We start from the raw sequence: 17,803 nt of genomic DNA on the forward strand, positions 1-17,803 counted from the left end.
AGACCCCTTATCTGGGGACAACAAGGACGGGGGTTCCTCCCCTGTGCTGGGGGTGAAGTAAGGATCCGTGAGCCTCAGCCTGATGCTGTCCCTGCTGGAACTGTCCCTCTTACCTGCAGAGGGATGTTTATGGTCTGAGGGGTCCCCAAACTCTCCGATGTTTGCCTCTTGTTACTTCTGGCGTGAGCTGTGGCTCCATGTCTGTGTTCCTCTACCACACAGTAAGTTCTCAGGAGTTGGGGAGCAGGGGGCCACACACTTGCCTCTCCCTGCCCTCCGGGTTGTTGTGTAGCCCCTCCATGGGTCTCCCTGGCCCCCAGGTCCATCTCTCACATCCCACGCCCTCCTCCTATGGCTGACTGGCAGCCAAGGAAGTACGGCCAAACCAGGGCGAGGTGGGAAGGCCCTTTGCCACCTGCCATCAGTATTGGCCTTGATGTCATTCCCACACAGCCCTCACCCTAACCAAAATCCTTGACCTCCCCCTCCTCATCCTTGCCTAATTCTCTGGCCCTGCTTCCTCAGACCAGGGATTTCTGCACATCCCGGGCCAGTTATGGAGCTGGCGGGCCCTGGGGGTGGGGAGAGCAAGTGTGTGGGTGTGCAGGCAGGATGGAGAGGTGGAGCTCTGCCCAGCCACAGCTGCTGCTCAGCACCTACCGACTGCTGTCTGTGACAATGAGGGCTCAGGTTCTCCAGAAGTCAGAAATCCACACCTGTGAGCAGCACCTCTGCATTTCCTGCAGTACATCTGTAAGATGCCATGCAGGCTACTTCTGGCACAGCCCAGGACAGCAGCACAGTGGGTGTGTGGCCTGCAGCCCAGCCTTCAACTGCTCTGCATCATCTAGACTTGCTTAGCAGCTCCAGGGAGTTGCCCATGATGGCTTCTGCCTCAGAGATGCCTGGGGACCCTCTCAGACCCTAGAAGGCTGCAAAGCCCAGACTGGAAGTGACCTCAGGCTGGACATGTGCTTGGCTTACCAAATGCACATGCTTCCAGCATCGGACATGGCCCAGAGGAAGAGTTCATGAATGAACATCTCTCTCTTTCTCTCCAAGGACTTGCTGGGATGGCCCCAACTGGAATCAGAGCAGAGCTGGGCACAGCAGCACATGGCCAAACTGTGAGATCCAGAGTGCCCCAGGAAGCAGGCTGTGGCACCACTCAGAATGGCGGCCTGCCTTCTCGGTTCACTCTTCTGAGGTCTGCCAGACCATCTCCCTAGGATGTGCCCAGACAAGATAGGCAGTGGAAGCCCCTGGACAGGCCCTCCATGTTGGAGAAAGTCCAAAAGGGGCCAGGGCAGACATAGGGCTCCCATGGCAAGGACACAGTACGTCTAGGCTCTGAGTAGAGCTCTATCTTCTCCATGCCACCCATGTTGGCCCTTACCAGCCAGTCCCCACACACTATGCTACCTCCATGCCGCCTCTGACAAACAACAGAGAACAATAGCACCCTCCTGTGGGCAGGGACTGAATGCACGCCTCAAGGCTGCACAGAGGTGGGGGACCTTTGTAGCCCCTAGTCCCTAGTCCTGTTCATCTTTATGTCCCTCCTTGGTTTATTTTCTCATGTAGATTTAAGCAGTTGGAACAAGCCCAACCTGGTGCCCTGGACCCCACAACATAGGCACGGGGCTACCATGCAGCTGACCCCATCCAGCTCATGTAGCAAAGGATTAGTTGTGTAACACAGTATGTTAAGCTACTGCTTGCAAGGCCAGCATCCCATGTCGCAGCACAGGTTTGAATACTGGCTGTTCTGCTTCCAACCCAGCTTCCTGCTAATGTGCCTGTAAAAGCAGCAGAGGATGGAGCAAGTACCTGAGTCCCTGCACCCATGTGGGAGACCCACATGGAGCTCCTGGCTCCTGGTTTCTGTCTGGCCCAGAACTGGCTGTTGCAGCCACTTAGGGAGTGAACCAGGAAATGGAAGATGCTTTCTCCCTTCCCCTTCTTGTCACTCTGGCTTTCAAACAAATAAATAAATATTGAAAGAGCAACAGAGAGCAAAAGAGAGGCATTCAGAGACACACATCTTTCAACTACTGGTTCACTTTCCAAGTAGTCACAATGCCTAGGGTCTAGGTCAGGCTGAAGCCAGGAGCCTGGAACTCTGCCCAGACCTCCCACGTGGGAGTTACGGGTCCAAGCACTGGGACCACCTGTTGCTCCCCCAGGTGCATTAGCAAGGATCTGGATTAGAAGTAGAGCAGTCAGGACTTGCACTGACACTTGGCTGTGGAATGCCAGCATCACCAGCAGAACCTGTAGCACTACAATGCCAGCCCCACAAATAAATCTTTAAAATAATTAAAAAGCTATTCTGCCTAATACCTAGTAACAATGATCAGGAGTTATGGGAGACGTAGGAATAGGCTAACCAAGTTGAATCCTGCCTGTGGAACCCACACAAGGTCAATGGCCTACATTCTTTGACTGATAAACTACAAAGATAGAAAAAAAAAAAAGGGAGGGGGCAGACACCAGCACGGTCCTTGTGAGGATGTGGGCATGAACAGACCACCTGTAGACAGGTAGTCCTGGAGATCATCTGCAAAAGCTGCAGGAAAAGAAGGGCAGAGTAGGTGGGAGGAAAGCCCGGCACTCGAAAAACCAGGGGATAGAACTGCAGTTCCCATTGACTCCCCAAGTCCTCCCAAGCTTGTTCCCAACTTTCTCAACAGCAACAAGTTTCAAGCCATGTGCACAATAGTCCATTCACCGGCTGTTACCCCCTGAAAATATTCATTCTAAAAGGAAACTTTATATCACCCCCCTAAATGGAAAAGTAGTATCACTTGCTGTAAGTAGAAGGTTACCATGAAAACAAGACAATGTTATTCAATTTCACACAGATACTATTTCCTGCCAAGGGTGCTGAGCTTGGAACCTGCCTGCTTTTGTGACAGTGTGGGCCCTGGGGAGCAGTGAGCTCACTCACATCCTGGGTGGGACAGGCTATGCAGCACAACTCTCACCTGCTTCTGTTCCCTCAGAGGAAATGTGGTGACAAGCCTGGGGCAGAGGGACAGCACCAGGGTGGGACTGGGTCAGGGGGCTCAGCCTCAAGCAAGCCAAGAACTTTGAGCTGGGTGCAAGTATAGAAGCTGTGGCTCACACCAGGGTGTGAACTGCCCCAAGTCCGTGGTTGTAGTTGGCTAATCTCTCCATTGTACACACTCCCTCAGCACCTACTACGTACAGGTGCCAGGGCAGGAAACAAAGGAGCAGAGTTGACCTTGGGAGGACATCCTTGCTGAGCAAACCTTCTCTAGGGCAGCGAGGGTGACCTCGAGAACAAAGCTGGTAGCTTGAAGGAGTGGAAGGCAGTGCTGGCCTGAGCCAGGTGACCCAGGGCAGGGCACCTCTCAGAGCAGGTGATGCCAGGGCTCAGAGGTGCCAGCAACTGGGCTGAGAGGGACAGCAGTTCCAGGAGACTCAAGGACTGGCCTCCCACACAAACCACTCCACAACACTTGCCCCTTGGCAAGCCGGGCTCTGCTCCCAAGGTCTGTCTTTCCAATTACTGTAGGTCTTGACAAAAGCTTTTGGCCAAGCCCAAAGAATTTCCCTGGAGTTGCCCCCCAGAAATACCAACCCATTCATTTGAGGTTCCTTTGGTGCACACACGCGCGCGCACACACACACACACACACACATCATTTTCTTCTCCAGAGCTGAGAGGAAATCCCCCACCTTCTGTGGTCTCAGAATGTCTCTCCTTAAAACAAGGACACATCTGACCTGCACAGAGCGACAGATACGCTAGCACCCTCACCAGGATCCAACCCTACAGTGCACCTGTCACAGCCTACCCAGAGTCACCCACCAGCCTAATGATGCTCCCTGGGGACAACCTGCCCCGACCCACACAGGAGACAGCTTTGCCCCACTCTTCCAGGGGCCTCTGTGCCACTGGGACTTCCTTGCCACCTACTGAGCCTTGGGGGGTGTGCACAGGCCACTGCAGGGCCAAGGCCAGCGCTGCCCAGAGCTGTGTTAAAGCCCACCACTCTAGCAGAAATGTACCACTTTCTGTATACACTTAACAAAATACTCTCTGATGATTTAGACCAAGTGGACAGAGTTAACAAGGCCAAGGGGTGTAGCGTGGTGGCCCAGCAGGTGAAGCATCAGCTGGTGATGCTGGATCCCATAGTGGACATATGGCTCGAGTCTCAGCTGCTCCAGCTTCCTGCTAATGGTCCTGGGAAGGAAGTGAAAGAGGCTCATGTGCTTGGGCTCCTGCATTCACCTGGATGACCTAGATGGGAGTTCCAGGCTCCTGGATATATTCTGGTGCAGCCTGGGCCACTGTGTCCATTTGGGGAGTGAACTAGCAAATGAAAGATCTACTCTACCTTTCAGATAAATATTTTTTTTAAAAAAATAAGGTTTAAAAGTCAAGATGATTATACAAAAAATCCACACTGCCAATCTGCTTGCACACCATTGTCAATCCTTATAGACTGTTCCGAGGGCCCAGGGGCTGAAAACTGTGGCTTCTGTGGAAACGACTGGTCCTATTGCATAATCATGTAGGACTACACAAGACATGACAACCTAGGCTGAGTTCAAAATCTGACTTTCAGATAACTTGACTTGACTTTTGTTTTTTTTTGGTGTTCCCTTAAATTTGGTGCCTAAAGGGAATGTCTCATTTCCTTCGCCCCAACCCTAGATGCACAGGCTCTGCTGAGGATACAGAGCCCATGGACAGACTGTTCAACAGACAGATCCTCACGATGAGTCTTCAGGGAGCCCAGTGTTGGTGTGCCAGGGCTGTGCTGTGGTTTCCACATACTCTTTTGAATTCATGTGCTGGAAACTCACTAACCCCCATTGCAGCAGGGTTGAGAGAAAAGACCTTTAAAAGGTGGTCAGGTTATGGGGGTCTCAGCCCTCATGAACAGACTGATGCTCTCACTATGGGAACAGGCAAGTCACCTCAGGGGAGGATTACCACTGTAAGGGTGGGCTCTCCCCTTTTCCTCTAGACTGTCCGCCTCCTACCAGGGAGGATGCAGCAAGAAAGCCTGCCTTCCCCCACCAGATGCCAGCCCCTCAACCTCCATCCTGTGAGGTCCTGATCGACTGCCCAGTCTTGCACAGCCTCTGGCAGCAGCCATAACAAAGCACCGTGGGCTCAGCGGCAGTGACAACAGAAACGTGTATCCTCACAAAAGCTCATCTCTAAGGGTAAGGACCAGCTGGGCACCAGTGGACAGGTGACAAGCTCTGTGGGGGTCTGCAGGGTCAGGGCAGCTGATGCTCTGGCTCTAGCACAGGGGCCATGGGCTTGGTGAGTCCATGCTTCCATCTAAGCGTGACGTCCCAGGATGCCCATCTTTTTACCTGAGTCAGAGAGAGCCTCCTGTTCTGCTTAGTCCCCAGACCTCAAATCTTCACGAGACACCCCTCTGGGGACACAGTTAAAGTAGGGTTTTACGGAACATCTGGGCACCCTGGGCCAGTGCAGCTGACACAGGAGGTGAACCACCCAACAAATAGAGCAGCCCACAGCCCGCTAATATTCAATGGCAGAGTGGTGAGGTCACCAAAGACAAGCCCACTAGAAGCTGAGGGGACCTGGGCCCACCTGCACCCTCTCTCTAAACTTGAACTGCACTCAACTCTAAATGCTTGGTTTTCTTTTTAAAACTCATTTATTCCTTTTTTTTTATTTACTCAAAAGGCAGAGACGAATAGATCTTCCATCTGCTGGTTCACTCCCCCAAATGCCCCTATTTGGCTAGGGCTGTGGATCAGGTTGACACCAGCATTCTGGAACTCTGTCTGGCCCTCCCACTTGGGATCCAAGCACTCAAGTTATCACCTGTTGCCTCTCAGGGTGCACATTAGTAGGCAGCTGCATGGGAAGCAGAGATGGCACCCGGATGCTAATGCAGATATGCCAAGCAGTGGCTTAACTGCAGCACCAAACACCTGCCCCCTAGGGCTTGCCTCTCATCCTATGCTGTTTGCAACTCTTAAGCATACCCGGCCCCCTGACAGTTTGCTAAGCTGACCCTCTGGTGTATTTCTGGCGTATTTTGTCCCAGACTCTGTTTGGGGAGGGACTCGGAAGCCTGTGTCTGTGGTGGAAGCCAAGGGTTCCTGGGAGGCTCCTTCCTGTTCTTTCCACTGACATTGACATTGCTATACAGTCACAGGGTGGGACCTAACCCAATTCAACCAATCAAACTTTTCTCTGAGACTTCAGAGCTTGAATGAAGGCACATGGCCCAGGGCTCCATGTGAACCATGTAAACCTGGACTGGCCCTGTTCACAGCCAGCGGGAAAGACGACAGTGGTTGCCCCCACTATCCCGGTTTCAAATCCACTTTGCTTCCCAGCAGGGGTTATTCCAGGGGGCCTAGTGACTAAGACGCTGCAGGGAGGCTGCTCACACCGCACCATTCTCATGTCCCATGCTTCCATCTAAACGGTCTCCCTCTGCCATGGGAGAGACCCTGCCTGTCCTCTGTGACTCTGTCTGAACTTGCTTCATAACAACAAAAAGAAAACCCACCACTGAGTGCCAGCCTCAGTCCAGAGGGATCTTTCTAATTCCCTTCCAGCCCAGGAACCCTGGGCTCAGAGCAGAGCAGTAATCAAATGTGGTCTATGAGGCAGGTCCTATTCCAAGTATGGTCCCAACTCCCATTCCTGTGCCTCTTGCCAGAACCTTGCCAAGTCCCCTCCCCTTGTAAAGACAGCAGAGCAGGTAGAGGCGTGCCTGGCTTTCTCTCTGCTTGCTCACCCTGGGGAGCCAGCCACCATGCTGTGAGGAAGCCCACGGCCCCTGAGGAGGCTGACAGGTCTGGGGATTTAGTCACTGCCAGAAGAGGGAGGGAGGGAGAGAAGGGAGGAGAGGATTAGGAAGCAGGGGGGACTTCCTTGGAATTGAGACCTGTTTTCAGGAAGTACCCGCTGCTATTGAGGACAGCAGGATCTGAATTGCAGATCTACAGGGAAATGCACAAAGTTTTGGAATAATTGCTCTGTGATCATGGCAACGGGTGCTGTTACCCAGAGCCATAAGGTCAGAATTAGCGTGCGTAACCATGCAGCATGGCATGTTTGAGAAAGATTCCTTCTCTCTGTGACCTCAGGCAGGTTGCTTAACCTCTCTGGCCTGCCTCCATTTTCTTGCCTAAATTGTGGGATGGGGGCGGGGCACAGGGGAACAATGGTCTCCACTTCCATTTGCTGTGAGGATCAGTAAAAATTCAGGGTAATAAAATGGTGAACCTCCATCATACCACTCAGTATCAAAGAACTCAGCTAGACCGGGTTCCCAGCAAGAGCCTGCACTGTCCCCTCCAAACCCAAGATGCCCCAAACCACTGGACAGATCCAGCTCAGAGAGCTGAACCCTGAGGTTTCAGCATGTGACAGAGGGTGCCCTGGTGACCCTTATAGGCTCTTCTGGTCCAGCTGCTGCATTATGGCCCTGGCACCCAGCCTCTGTGCTCACTTCCTGTGCCCACAAGTACGAGGAGTTCCTCTGCTCTGTGTCTTAGGTTTTCCCGGCCTGGGTTATTTCTAGCAGAAATCTGCCCCTTGGGAAAGAAGCTGCAGCTCATATCTGCTAAGCCAAGCCTCCGCAAAAAAACCAGACGGCACATCCACAGCCCACTTGGAGGTGAGGCTGCCAAGTCAGCCTGTGGGCAGAGTCAGCAGCCCCTCATTGTATGGGACCTGGAGCTCCACAGGAACCACACAGACTGAGGGGGAAGCACTTGCCTGTCTCACCCCACGCTTAGATGCCTGATTAGGGACACAGGTTCCGGCCTGAACAGCTCACAGGAGGTTATAAAAAAAAAAAACTGGAGAATGTACATGCTAAGAAATCAGTGTCCTTCCATCTGCCACCCGCACCAGGTGCCAAGGCAGTAGGATTACCCATATTGGGCTCAGACCTCTTAAACTGTGAGCTAAACAAACCTTTTCTCGTTAAAAAATACAAAGAAATGATTGCACCAAATTCAACATCTCTGTATCCCTAATCAACACATCTTTTGACTTTGCATTTGTTCACCAACCTTCTGAATCACCCTCACGCATGTTCTCAATCTTCATTTGCATTAAAGGTATCTGTTCCTAAGACCGAGTGCAGCAAGACTGGGGAGACGCTGGGCTCTCAGCCATGCTGCCACTGCCACAGCCAGAAGCAACTTCCCTCCACCCAGCGAAGTGAGGAAGAACACATATCCACCTGGGCACACACAAGCACCTGCACTTGCTGCATATGTGGGCAAGAAAGTGCAGCAGCCCACGTGACCACCGATGGATGGTTACAGAACCAAAAGGCAGCAGGTGCACACAGGCAGTGCTGCTCCACTTTACAAAGGAAGATGATTCCCAGCCAGGCTACAGCACAACCGGCCTCAGAGACATCATGGGAAGTGACACAAGTCAGTCACAAAAGGACAAACACCATTGGGTCCGAGCCATAGGAGGTGCCTAGAGCAGTCAGATTTGAAGAGGCAGGAAGGTGGTGCCAGGGGCTGGGAAATGGCAATCAGCAGAGCTGGCACGTGGGTTTGCGGGGGATGGAAAAGCTTGTGGATTTGCTTCTGGCTGCTCAACAGCACCATGACTCAAAATATTTCCACTGGATTTTATGTTACCCAGATTGTACCACTGTGGGCCCTATGCACCAGCTCAACTGGCTAATTCTCCCCCTTTAAGAGTAAGGATCCCATATGGGCACCAGTCTTTGTCCTGGCCACTTCACTTTCTATCTAGTTCCCTGCTTGTGGCCTAGGAAAGCAGTAGAGGACAGCCCAAAGCCTTGGAACCTTGCATTTGCAGGGAAGACCTGGAAGAAGCTTCTGGCTTTAGGTTGTTGTAGCCACTTGGGGAGTGAACCAGTGGATGGAAAACCTTTGTCTGCTTCTCTGTAAATTTGCCTTTCCAATAAAAATAAGGATTTATTTTATTTAACGGCAAGGCAGAGAATTAGGGAGGGAGGATGGGAGAGAAGGTGAAAGAGGGGAGAGAGAGAGAGAGATCTTCCACTGCTGGCTCATTCCCAAATGGTCTCAATCGTCAGCACTGGGCCAAAGCCAGGAGATTCATCCAGGTCTCCCACATGGTTGCAGGGACCCAGGCACTTGTGCCATTTTCAGCTGCCTTCCCAGGCCATCAGCAGAGAGCTGGGCTGGAAGAAGAGAAACTGGGACTTGAACTGGTGCCCAAATGGGATGTCAGTGACACAGGTAGCATTGTGTCACAATGCCAGTCCCTTACAAAAGGTTTAAAAACAGGTTGTGGAGTGTGGTACTGCAGATCCAAAGTTTAGAGTGGTCACTCATGTTAACAAAATTGGACGAATGTGTACAGAAGCTAGAAACAAACATGGGGTCTTGTTTAGGTCCAGCTTCAGGGAAGCAGAGAGGTGTGACGGGACTTAAGGGACAATCTCCGGAATGACCCCTCAGGGATACCTGCCTGCCTCTGAAGCTGGGTCCCAGGAAAGCTCCCCGGTGTAGTTCCTCCACATTTGAACTAACTTGCAATCTTTGCAAGCAGCCTGGGGTCTGTCAGCCTCAAGGACTGGGCTGGGGGTGGCTTGGCAAGGGGTCCACAGCCCCACACAATGGCTACCGGGTCTGCAGGGGACAGAGGTGCCACCCCTGTTCCACATGGGGACACTGCTTCTCCTTGGCTGCCTGAGACAAGCAGCACCCGCTCCTTGCCTGGCCCCTACCCCTGGCAGAGCGCCAGGATTATTTTACATTAATTTAAGATCGCTAATGAAGAATAATTAACAGCTTCAAGGGAGCCCGGCACACACTGTGTTTAGAAGTGGGTAATTATGCATTGTCTGCAAAACACCCTCTTCATACTCTTAACTTCTGGAGTTGCTGGTTCCAATGCCGCCGACTAAGAGCAACAGAATGCCAGGCCAGGCAGCTCCACGTGCAGTCTTCCCACAGAGGATGATGGCCTCTTGCTGAGGCCCTACTACGTGCAGGGCATGAGGTACCCTCCTGGCATTTCCCATACAAATGTACACCACAGGCTTAGCATCCTGTTCCCCCATATCTCAGAGAAGCACTTGGAGGCTTGGAGGAGAGAACAACTTTGCTATAAGCTCCCTGCCTGGGTGAGGTGCGACCCCAAAGCTGGTATTCTCACCATGGTGAACAGCAGGCACCTGCAGCCATCACCCACCCTACCTTTCTCTCTAGCCTCTTTCCCTGACAGAGGCCCGCCAGGCCCCTGTCCTACCTCTCCTGTGCCTGTTCTCATCTCCATTCACATTGTCCTTGCCAGTCTGGAAATATCCCACTCCTCCATTTAGGTCTAGCTCATATGCCATGCCTGCAAGAAGCCTTCCTTAATTTCTCCCATACGACAACTTTCCCCATACAGTTCTACATTTGAGCCACCTCTAATGACCCCCCAACTTGTTAATGGATCCTTGTGGGTTGGGAGTCCCTGAAGGACTGCCCCTCATGTGTCTTAGGCAAGCTCCTGTAGGGGCTTGAGGCTCAGCTAAGCCTCTCCTTCTTGGACTACGTGACCCCCAGAGTATGACCACTCCCTCAAGTCCCTACTTTTTGCAGGGTGAGGTCTAGCTCCTGGGCCTGGACCCAAGTGCCCGAGTCCCCTCTCCACTCCACAGCCTCTCCCCGTGACAAAACACAGCCTGCCCAGCCCAGCATGCATCCTCTCACCTGGGCTCAGGAAACCCCGGGTATTCACTGCCTGGCTTGTCACCTCCTCCGTACAGTCCTACACCCAGCCCCTGTGTCTCTGCCAAGGCTCTGACCATGACTCAAGCCCATCCGGCTGAGTCCATTGGTCCCTGTCTGCCCCAGGACCCTGACATCTGTGGAAAGTCCAACTTGGAACAAGCAAGATCTGCGTTAGGATGCCATGGCCACCCTTGCCATCCCAACACTCCCGCCAACTTCATCCTGCTCACTGGGAAAGGGGGTTGTACCCTGTCTTCCAGGCCAGGGAGGAAGATGACAATCCAGGACACAGAGCAGCCCCCTCCACCCAGTGGACAGAGACACTAAACAGCCAGGAGTGCTTCTGGGCGCCCAGCAATGCTCACCCCAAGACGCTATACCAACAAATGTCCTGGGCCTGCCCAGAATGTCCAGCACTGAGGGTCGCTGGTGTTGCACTCAAGTGATGCCTGGAGCTAACCACATGCAGGCCGGGCCTCTCTCCATGAGCAGGGCTGTCCTTGCCAGGCGACCCTCCGTGTCCTCTTTCCCAGCGGAAATGAAAGGGGGAGCTCCCACACTTTCCCAGGGTCCCAGGCTCATTAATGGCTGCAGACCTTACGGAGTGTGAGACCAGGAGGAGCTTTTAACTCCAAAGGAAATGGAATCATTGCCTCCCCAGTCTAACCCCGCACCAGCACCGGCGGCCATGGTGGAGCCTCCCGACGCCCTCCTGCTGGGCCCTGAGCGTCCCAACCAAAGTGTGAATACAATGCACACCCATTCAGCCTCACACTGCCCCTCATACACTCTCACAGATAGACACAGTCACACCTATATATCTTTATACACACACATGCCTTCAAACACACTCATAAGTCACAGTCTTTCTCACACTCGCATACACTTACACATTCACATACTCTGTCACCTACACATATTATCACACACACACATTCATATATACTCACAGACTGTCACACAGGCGCACACACACTCTTACGCACTCCCACACGCTTGCATACTTTCTCACAATACCCTCACATACACCCTCTCTGACATATACTCAGAAACACATTCTCATTTACACTCACACAAACTGAAAAACACACACTGTGACATAGACTCACACACTCACACTCTTATCGACATACGTTCATGTGTATACTCACACACATTGATACATGCTCACACTCCGACACAAACACATGCATACACACAGATGCACTCACACCCACACCACACTCACATGGCCTCTGGCCCTGTGTGTTCACAGTCCAGCTTACTTCAGGGCCAAGGCAGCTGGGGCTGAGGCAGTAAGCACGGGACCTCGACTCTGTCCCCCAGACCATGCTGGGGGTGCAGGCAGCAGACCTGTTAGCCATAGCAGCCAGCAACCCAAAGGGCAGATGCGGCAGCAGAGCCCAGAGCTCCGGACCTGTGTGGCCGCCCTCCTGGGGAGCCGGGCCTGCTCAGAAGTGAGACCCAGAATAATACAAGGCAGCACAGCCTCAGTTCCGCTGAAGCCTCCGGGTCAGGCTAGAGGCCCAAGGAGGGTGCAGTCAGGCGGAGTTGCAAAGTGAATGGTAGTAAATACTGCCTCTTCTGGGCCACAGTGGGGCCTCTGTGCACTGCTGGGGTCTTGAGCAGGCATGGGGTAAACTTCCCCTGCAGATCCCACGCCCTCCCCAGAAGGTCCACTTACCTTTTATAGGCCCCATGCAGAGGCTGCAAGCACAGGAACTGCCAATAATCCAGGCAAAAGGCCTTGAACCTGAGCATTTTCACCTTTGGGTCTGGAGCCGAACCACTGCAATATCTCCACTAAGACCCAGAGAGGGGCTGGCAGGAGTCAGAGGACTGGCGGCTCCGGCCCGCTTGGTCCCCCACCAAGGGGGCCCCCCTGCTCACATGGGCCAGCCCTGCCCGGCGCGCAGCCCGTACAGTACACGCCTCCAATACAAAGAGCAGCGAACACAAAAGCCTAGTGGCTCATGCCTGCGCCTCGCCCGGGCAGTCTCACACAGCTACTGTCTTTGGTGCCTGGGGCTTCTGGGGGCTCCCCCAAGGGTCCCAAAAGCCAAGTGAGGCAGCTCCGGCCATGTGTAGCTGCAGGGGCTCCCCACACCTCATCTTGGGGGCCCAGAGCGCTGGAGCGCTTCACAGCAGCTTGGCAAGGCTGTTGTTCCAAGCAGTTCCTCAGGGTTGCCAGCACCTGCAAGCTGTCCACTGCTTGTGTGGCTGGCGAGGCTGAGGCTGGGTAAGACCCGAGGGGGAGTAAGTAGGGAGCAGTCAGGGTGGTAGACCAACAGCCACTAGTCAAAGCCGGCTGGCGGAGCCTGGGACACTCACTACGCGGCCACGTGGTGCTTGGGGTGGGGACTGTTAGACTCTGAAAGGCAAGAGGGAAAAGATGGACAGGGCCTCCCTGGCTGCCGCCGTTGCCTGGGCAACAGGACACACTGATAAAATGTGAAATGGAAGCGTGATGACAGCCACTCATTGGCTGACGGAGGGAACGCCTGCTGGGAACACTGATGAGGGTGAGCGGGTGGGTGGGAGGGAGGGAAGGGGCTTGGCTGAGAGGCTATGGCCAACTGGGGACAGTGTTGGGCTGGGGTGGGCGCTTCTAAGCAGAAAGAGTGACTCCAAGGACCATGGGACCTGGAGGTCACAGACCAGGAGCAAACGCACAGGCCCAGCCTCTGTGTCTCTCCCTTCACTTTCACTCCACCTGTCCTACAGCTCACTCCTCACCTGTCAAAGTGTCCACACCCCCTGTGGCTTTCAGATTCAAGGTCAGGCCTGAGCCAGGTCCCCTATACCCACCCACACTCTCAGAATCACATTGACCCCTGCACTTCCTTAGGCCACCATACCCCTGCATCCTCCCTCTCCTGGCAATTCCCCCACATGGTCCCCAACTTCCCTTCTCCCCCTAGTGCCTTCTCTGGTCATGCCAGCCCCAGCATCCCTGGCCATTCATTGTCCACAGGACCTAAAACCTCTACACCAGTCCTGCATAGCCACCTCCCCCTCTGTCCAGCCATGAGTAGGGTGGGGGGCCACACCTCTTCCGTGCCCACCCACCTGTGGTACAGACTCCTGTATGGACTGTGGAGGGTAAATGCAAGATTCTAAGCCCCTCACCTATTTGCAAAATGAAGCATTCCGTCTTAGCCACCCTCCCACTTCCTGCCAAAGAGGAAACAGGGGTCTTGGAAGAAACTCTCGCTCCCAGAAGCTCATACAGAGCCCAGGAGCCGGGTGATGTTCAGAGACATGGGCCTTGGGCAAGGGCAGGTGTCAGAGGGAGACTGGGTCCCACACACCCTCAGCAAGACTGCTAGGCTTCCAGCAGCTCATGGGGGGTGGAGGTTAGGGTAGGAGGGAAGACCCAGGAATCTGCTCCCACAATGTTCCTACCCCTGGGATTTTTCTTGGTTTGTCATCAGCCAAGACACAATTCCTAGAACAGTAGCCTTCAGCCAGAGGCAGCTTCGTCACCCCTCCCCCAACAGGGGACATCTGGCAAAATGTAGAGAAAGTTTCAGTTGTCACAGTTGAAGAGCAGCTACTGCTAACATCGTGCAGCATTCAGATGCCAGTCAAACATCCTACAAGATACAGGACAGTCCCCCACTCTCACCCCCCGGGCAAGGATGCCACAGCATCACAACGTCTCCTGTACCACGGCTGAGAAGCCCCTAGAATCCCTCCTGCCCGGGGCAGCTGGAATGGCAGGCCTTTTTTCCAGGGCACCCGCCTGCACCCCCACACACTGGGAAATGGGAAGCCTAACTCAAGCCAAGCGCAGGATGCCCCACTTGAGAGCGGATCTACTGGCCGAGGGGCAGACAGGACAAGGAAGTGGCAGTGGCTCTCTGCCATGGACAAGGAGGTGGTGCAGTCTGGCCAGCCGCCCTGTCGTGCCGTCTCGCCTCCCTCCCCTGGGACAAGGACATTAGCTTCCCTCTCACGCCTGTGGCAGAGGAAGAGTTGGCCGCCAGGCCTTTGAGAGGAGGCCCTGTTCCTGGCTGGATGCTTTGTTTCTGAGTTCCCAGGCTGCGTTGGGGGTCCCCAGGCCCAGTGTGGGGGCAGGGTGGGCCTGGTTACAAGGCCCCTTCCTCATGGGAGTCAGACCCTTATACCAGGCAGCAGCAGAGTTGGTGCCTCCCCAGCACAGAAAAAGAACCATGCCTGAGGGTGGCTCTGGGTCTGGCTCCAGCACGTCTGATCCCTGCATCTCAGTTTTCCTCACCCAGGAAATGGGAACATTGAGCCCACCAATGTCTGTGGCCGTGGCAGCTTTGAGGGGCAGGAAGCAGGAGAGAGCAGGGTGGGGGCACATCCCACTGAGCACCTGCTTACCTCAAGCGTGCCAAGCAGGCTTTTACAATGGCTGTTCCTGGTGGGGATGATGGGTGCCCTTACCCTCAGGCTGAATGGTGGCTTCTCAGGGAAGCCTTCCCCTCCAGCCTGTCACCCCCCAGCCCCTTCACCCCGACTTGCTTATCTCATATCCACCCAACACATGATATTAAAAGCCAACTTCCCAGTCCCTTTTGCTGCCTGTCCCTCTCTGCTGATACAGATGCTCTACAGTGGCCCCAGGTGCCTGATCCACACAGGTGCCTAGGAAACAGAGGCTGAGTACAGCCCAGGAGAGGGGAGCGCTCAATGGCTCCTGCTGTACCTGTTCTCAAACCCTGGTCCACTCTTGGGATGGGGGATGGGAAGCTGGGCTATTGGCTTTAAGGTCAAGTATTGTCACCAGGGACATGGCTTTCATGGGTTGGTGAGAACTGGGCTGGCCTTTGATGAACTGAATAGGCAGAGAACTCCATTCAGCCCTGGAACAAAGAGTCACCCACCCTGCCTCCATTCTAGAACTTTCCTAGTCTGACTCCAACAGGGTACCTGACTGGCCAACCAATAGGGTGGACAGTACAGGTGGGACCACTCTTCTCTCAGTAACATGAGTGGAATCTGGAGAGGCCAGTGGCCCAAGTGCCTTCAGGAGTTTCCAGAACCTTCCTCCCTGAGGCTCAGCCTGTTCTGATACATATACCCATAGACTGGTTGGGTTCTCACACCAGCCTAGTGGAGGCACACGAGCATGTATGTGAGTATGTAACTGCAGTGGTGTGCATGCCAGAGTAAGGTACAGCCAGGGAGCTGTGCACGCCTGGGCATGCAGCATTTACATTAAGGGCCCCAAACATTCCAATTCCAGCTTGGCTGTGCCAGCAATAGGTCCTGAGCAAGTGGCCCTATTATCATAGTCCTGTTTCATCAGACACCATGAGAATGATCAGCGTTCATTAAATAAGCTTACTCTTCTCATGGTGAGTTTCAGTATGAGCCTGTGTATGCGTGCATGTGTGTACACACCTGGTTCATATCACACATGGCCGTCAATGCTGAATGTGCCTGTGTGCACAGCCAGGATGTATTATCTGAGCATGTGAGTACAGAGTGCGTGTGCACAGGACAATACGCCTGTGTGAGCCTGCGTGTGTGTGCACATGTGTATACTGCCTGGCTCATATTCTATGTGGACATGAGTGCTGCTGAGCAGGTGTGTGTGCACAGCCCAGCTTGTATCACATGTGGGATATAGATCAGAAACATTTTCAACTCTTGCTACACTTAGCCCTTGTGCATGCTGTAGCCATGCCCACCCCACCTGTCCTACAAGAGACACATCTCCCATTCTCCAAACAGGGGCCTGGCCAACCTCTGGTCACTTCCCTGCCATTCACGTGCCTATTCTATGCTCGGCCCTCTCAGCTGCCCTCCTGACCTGGCTGCTTGTTGCTTGCCTTGCTTGCGAGCCAGGGAACATGGCGTTGCTGACTTCTAACCTCCCTGGCCTGACCTCTGATCTCTCTTTCCTTTCTTTACTTTTTCATGAAGACAGAGACAGTCTTATTGGAAGACTTCTGGTGGAAATGTCCAGATGCAGAAACATGGGTGGAGACCCTCAGACCCTCCAGCTTCCCCACATACCAGCTGTAAACCCTGAGTTGCCCTAGCCTTATGCCCCTGGCTGTGGCCTTGGTCATCACAGGAACTGCCAGCTGCAGCCCAATGCCCAAGGGGTGCCCTCAGCTGAGCCCGAATCACTGGGGCAGTCAGGGCTGAGCCTTGATTTGGGGGAACTGGTGCAAACTGTGGCTGCTCTCAAGGGACACAGAAGCAGTACCAGCAGTACTGCTGGTCCCGGGGGGAATCTGAGGGCCACGTGTAGGTGAGGCTGATTTCCTGAGGCCCCTTGGGGACCCACCCTGGGTGGAAAGTGTGGGTGGCAGCAAGACAGTACCTGTAACACTCTGTGGAGAGGCTGCTTCCGGTCTCCAGGGAGCTCCTGGGGTGGAAAACGAGACAGGTCACCGAGGTACAACACACACAAACATACAAACACACACACACCAAATCCCCAAGGGCTGGTGCCAGGCTAGTGCCCTGGGCTCCCAAGCTGCAAGAAACCATGTGCTTCTTCTCCCTCTCACAGGCCAGCCGAGAGCCACCCTGGCCTCCCACATGCCAGTTCCAGGGTCCAGAGGCTAACTGCTGCTGTCCACCTGAACAAAATCAAGCTCAGGCTGGGGAGGCACCGGGGACCCAATCCTGGACCAGAATTTCAACTTGGAAATCTCTGCCTCAAGCCCACCAACAGGAGGGCATGTAACAGGAATCCCTGTCAACAGACCCAGTGGCTCAGGCCCACCAAGCCTGCCCCCTGGACAGGTCCAGAGCCTGGCTGCCCCACTGGAAGTCATGGCCCCTTGAGAATGGGATGTGGGCCCGGGAGCCAGTCGGACCTGGATCAAATCCTGCCCTACCATGGACCAGCCACGGAATTGAACACAAGTCCCTCCACTGCCAGATGCCTCAGTTTCCCCAACTGCAACCCATGAATTGTAACAGTATTGTTGTTGAGGGACAGCTAACACAATGCAAGGATTGTCAGGAAGCAGGAGCCTGGCATAGTCAGTTAATCTATTGCTTATGGTGCCAGCATCCCATATGGGTAGTGGTTCAAGTCTTAACTGCTTCACTTCTGATCCAGCTCCCTACTAATATGCAGAGAGGTAGC

The 17,803-nt window shown here is 54.0% G+C and overlaps 1 protein-coding gene across 1 annotated transcript in view; it reads right to left on the minus strand.

The window, feature by feature from the left end:
• The window catches only part of IQSEC1 (IQ motif and Sec7 domain ArfGEF 1), a 223,956-nt gene that overhangs the window by 104,925 nt on the left and 101,228 nt on the right, over nucleotides 1-17,803 (minus strand). Inside the window, exon 3 of the mRNA XM_040994257.1 lies at nucleotides 17,027-17,071. Coding sequence (XP_040850191.1) covers nucleotides 17,027-17,071 — 45 coding nt within the window. The remainder of the gene's footprint in view (nucleotides 1-17,026; nucleotides 17,072-17,803) is intronic.

The sequence above is a fragment of the Ochotona curzoniae genome, unplaced genomic scaffold, assembly GCF_017591425.1.
Source record: "Ochotona curzoniae isolate NIBS_2020 unplaced genomic scaffold, NIBS_Ocur_1.0 contig_908, whole genome shotgun sequence".
In the NCBI taxonomy this organism is placed as follows: Eukaryota; Metazoa; Chordata; class Mammalia; order Lagomorpha; family Ochotonidae; genus Ochotona; species Ochotona curzoniae.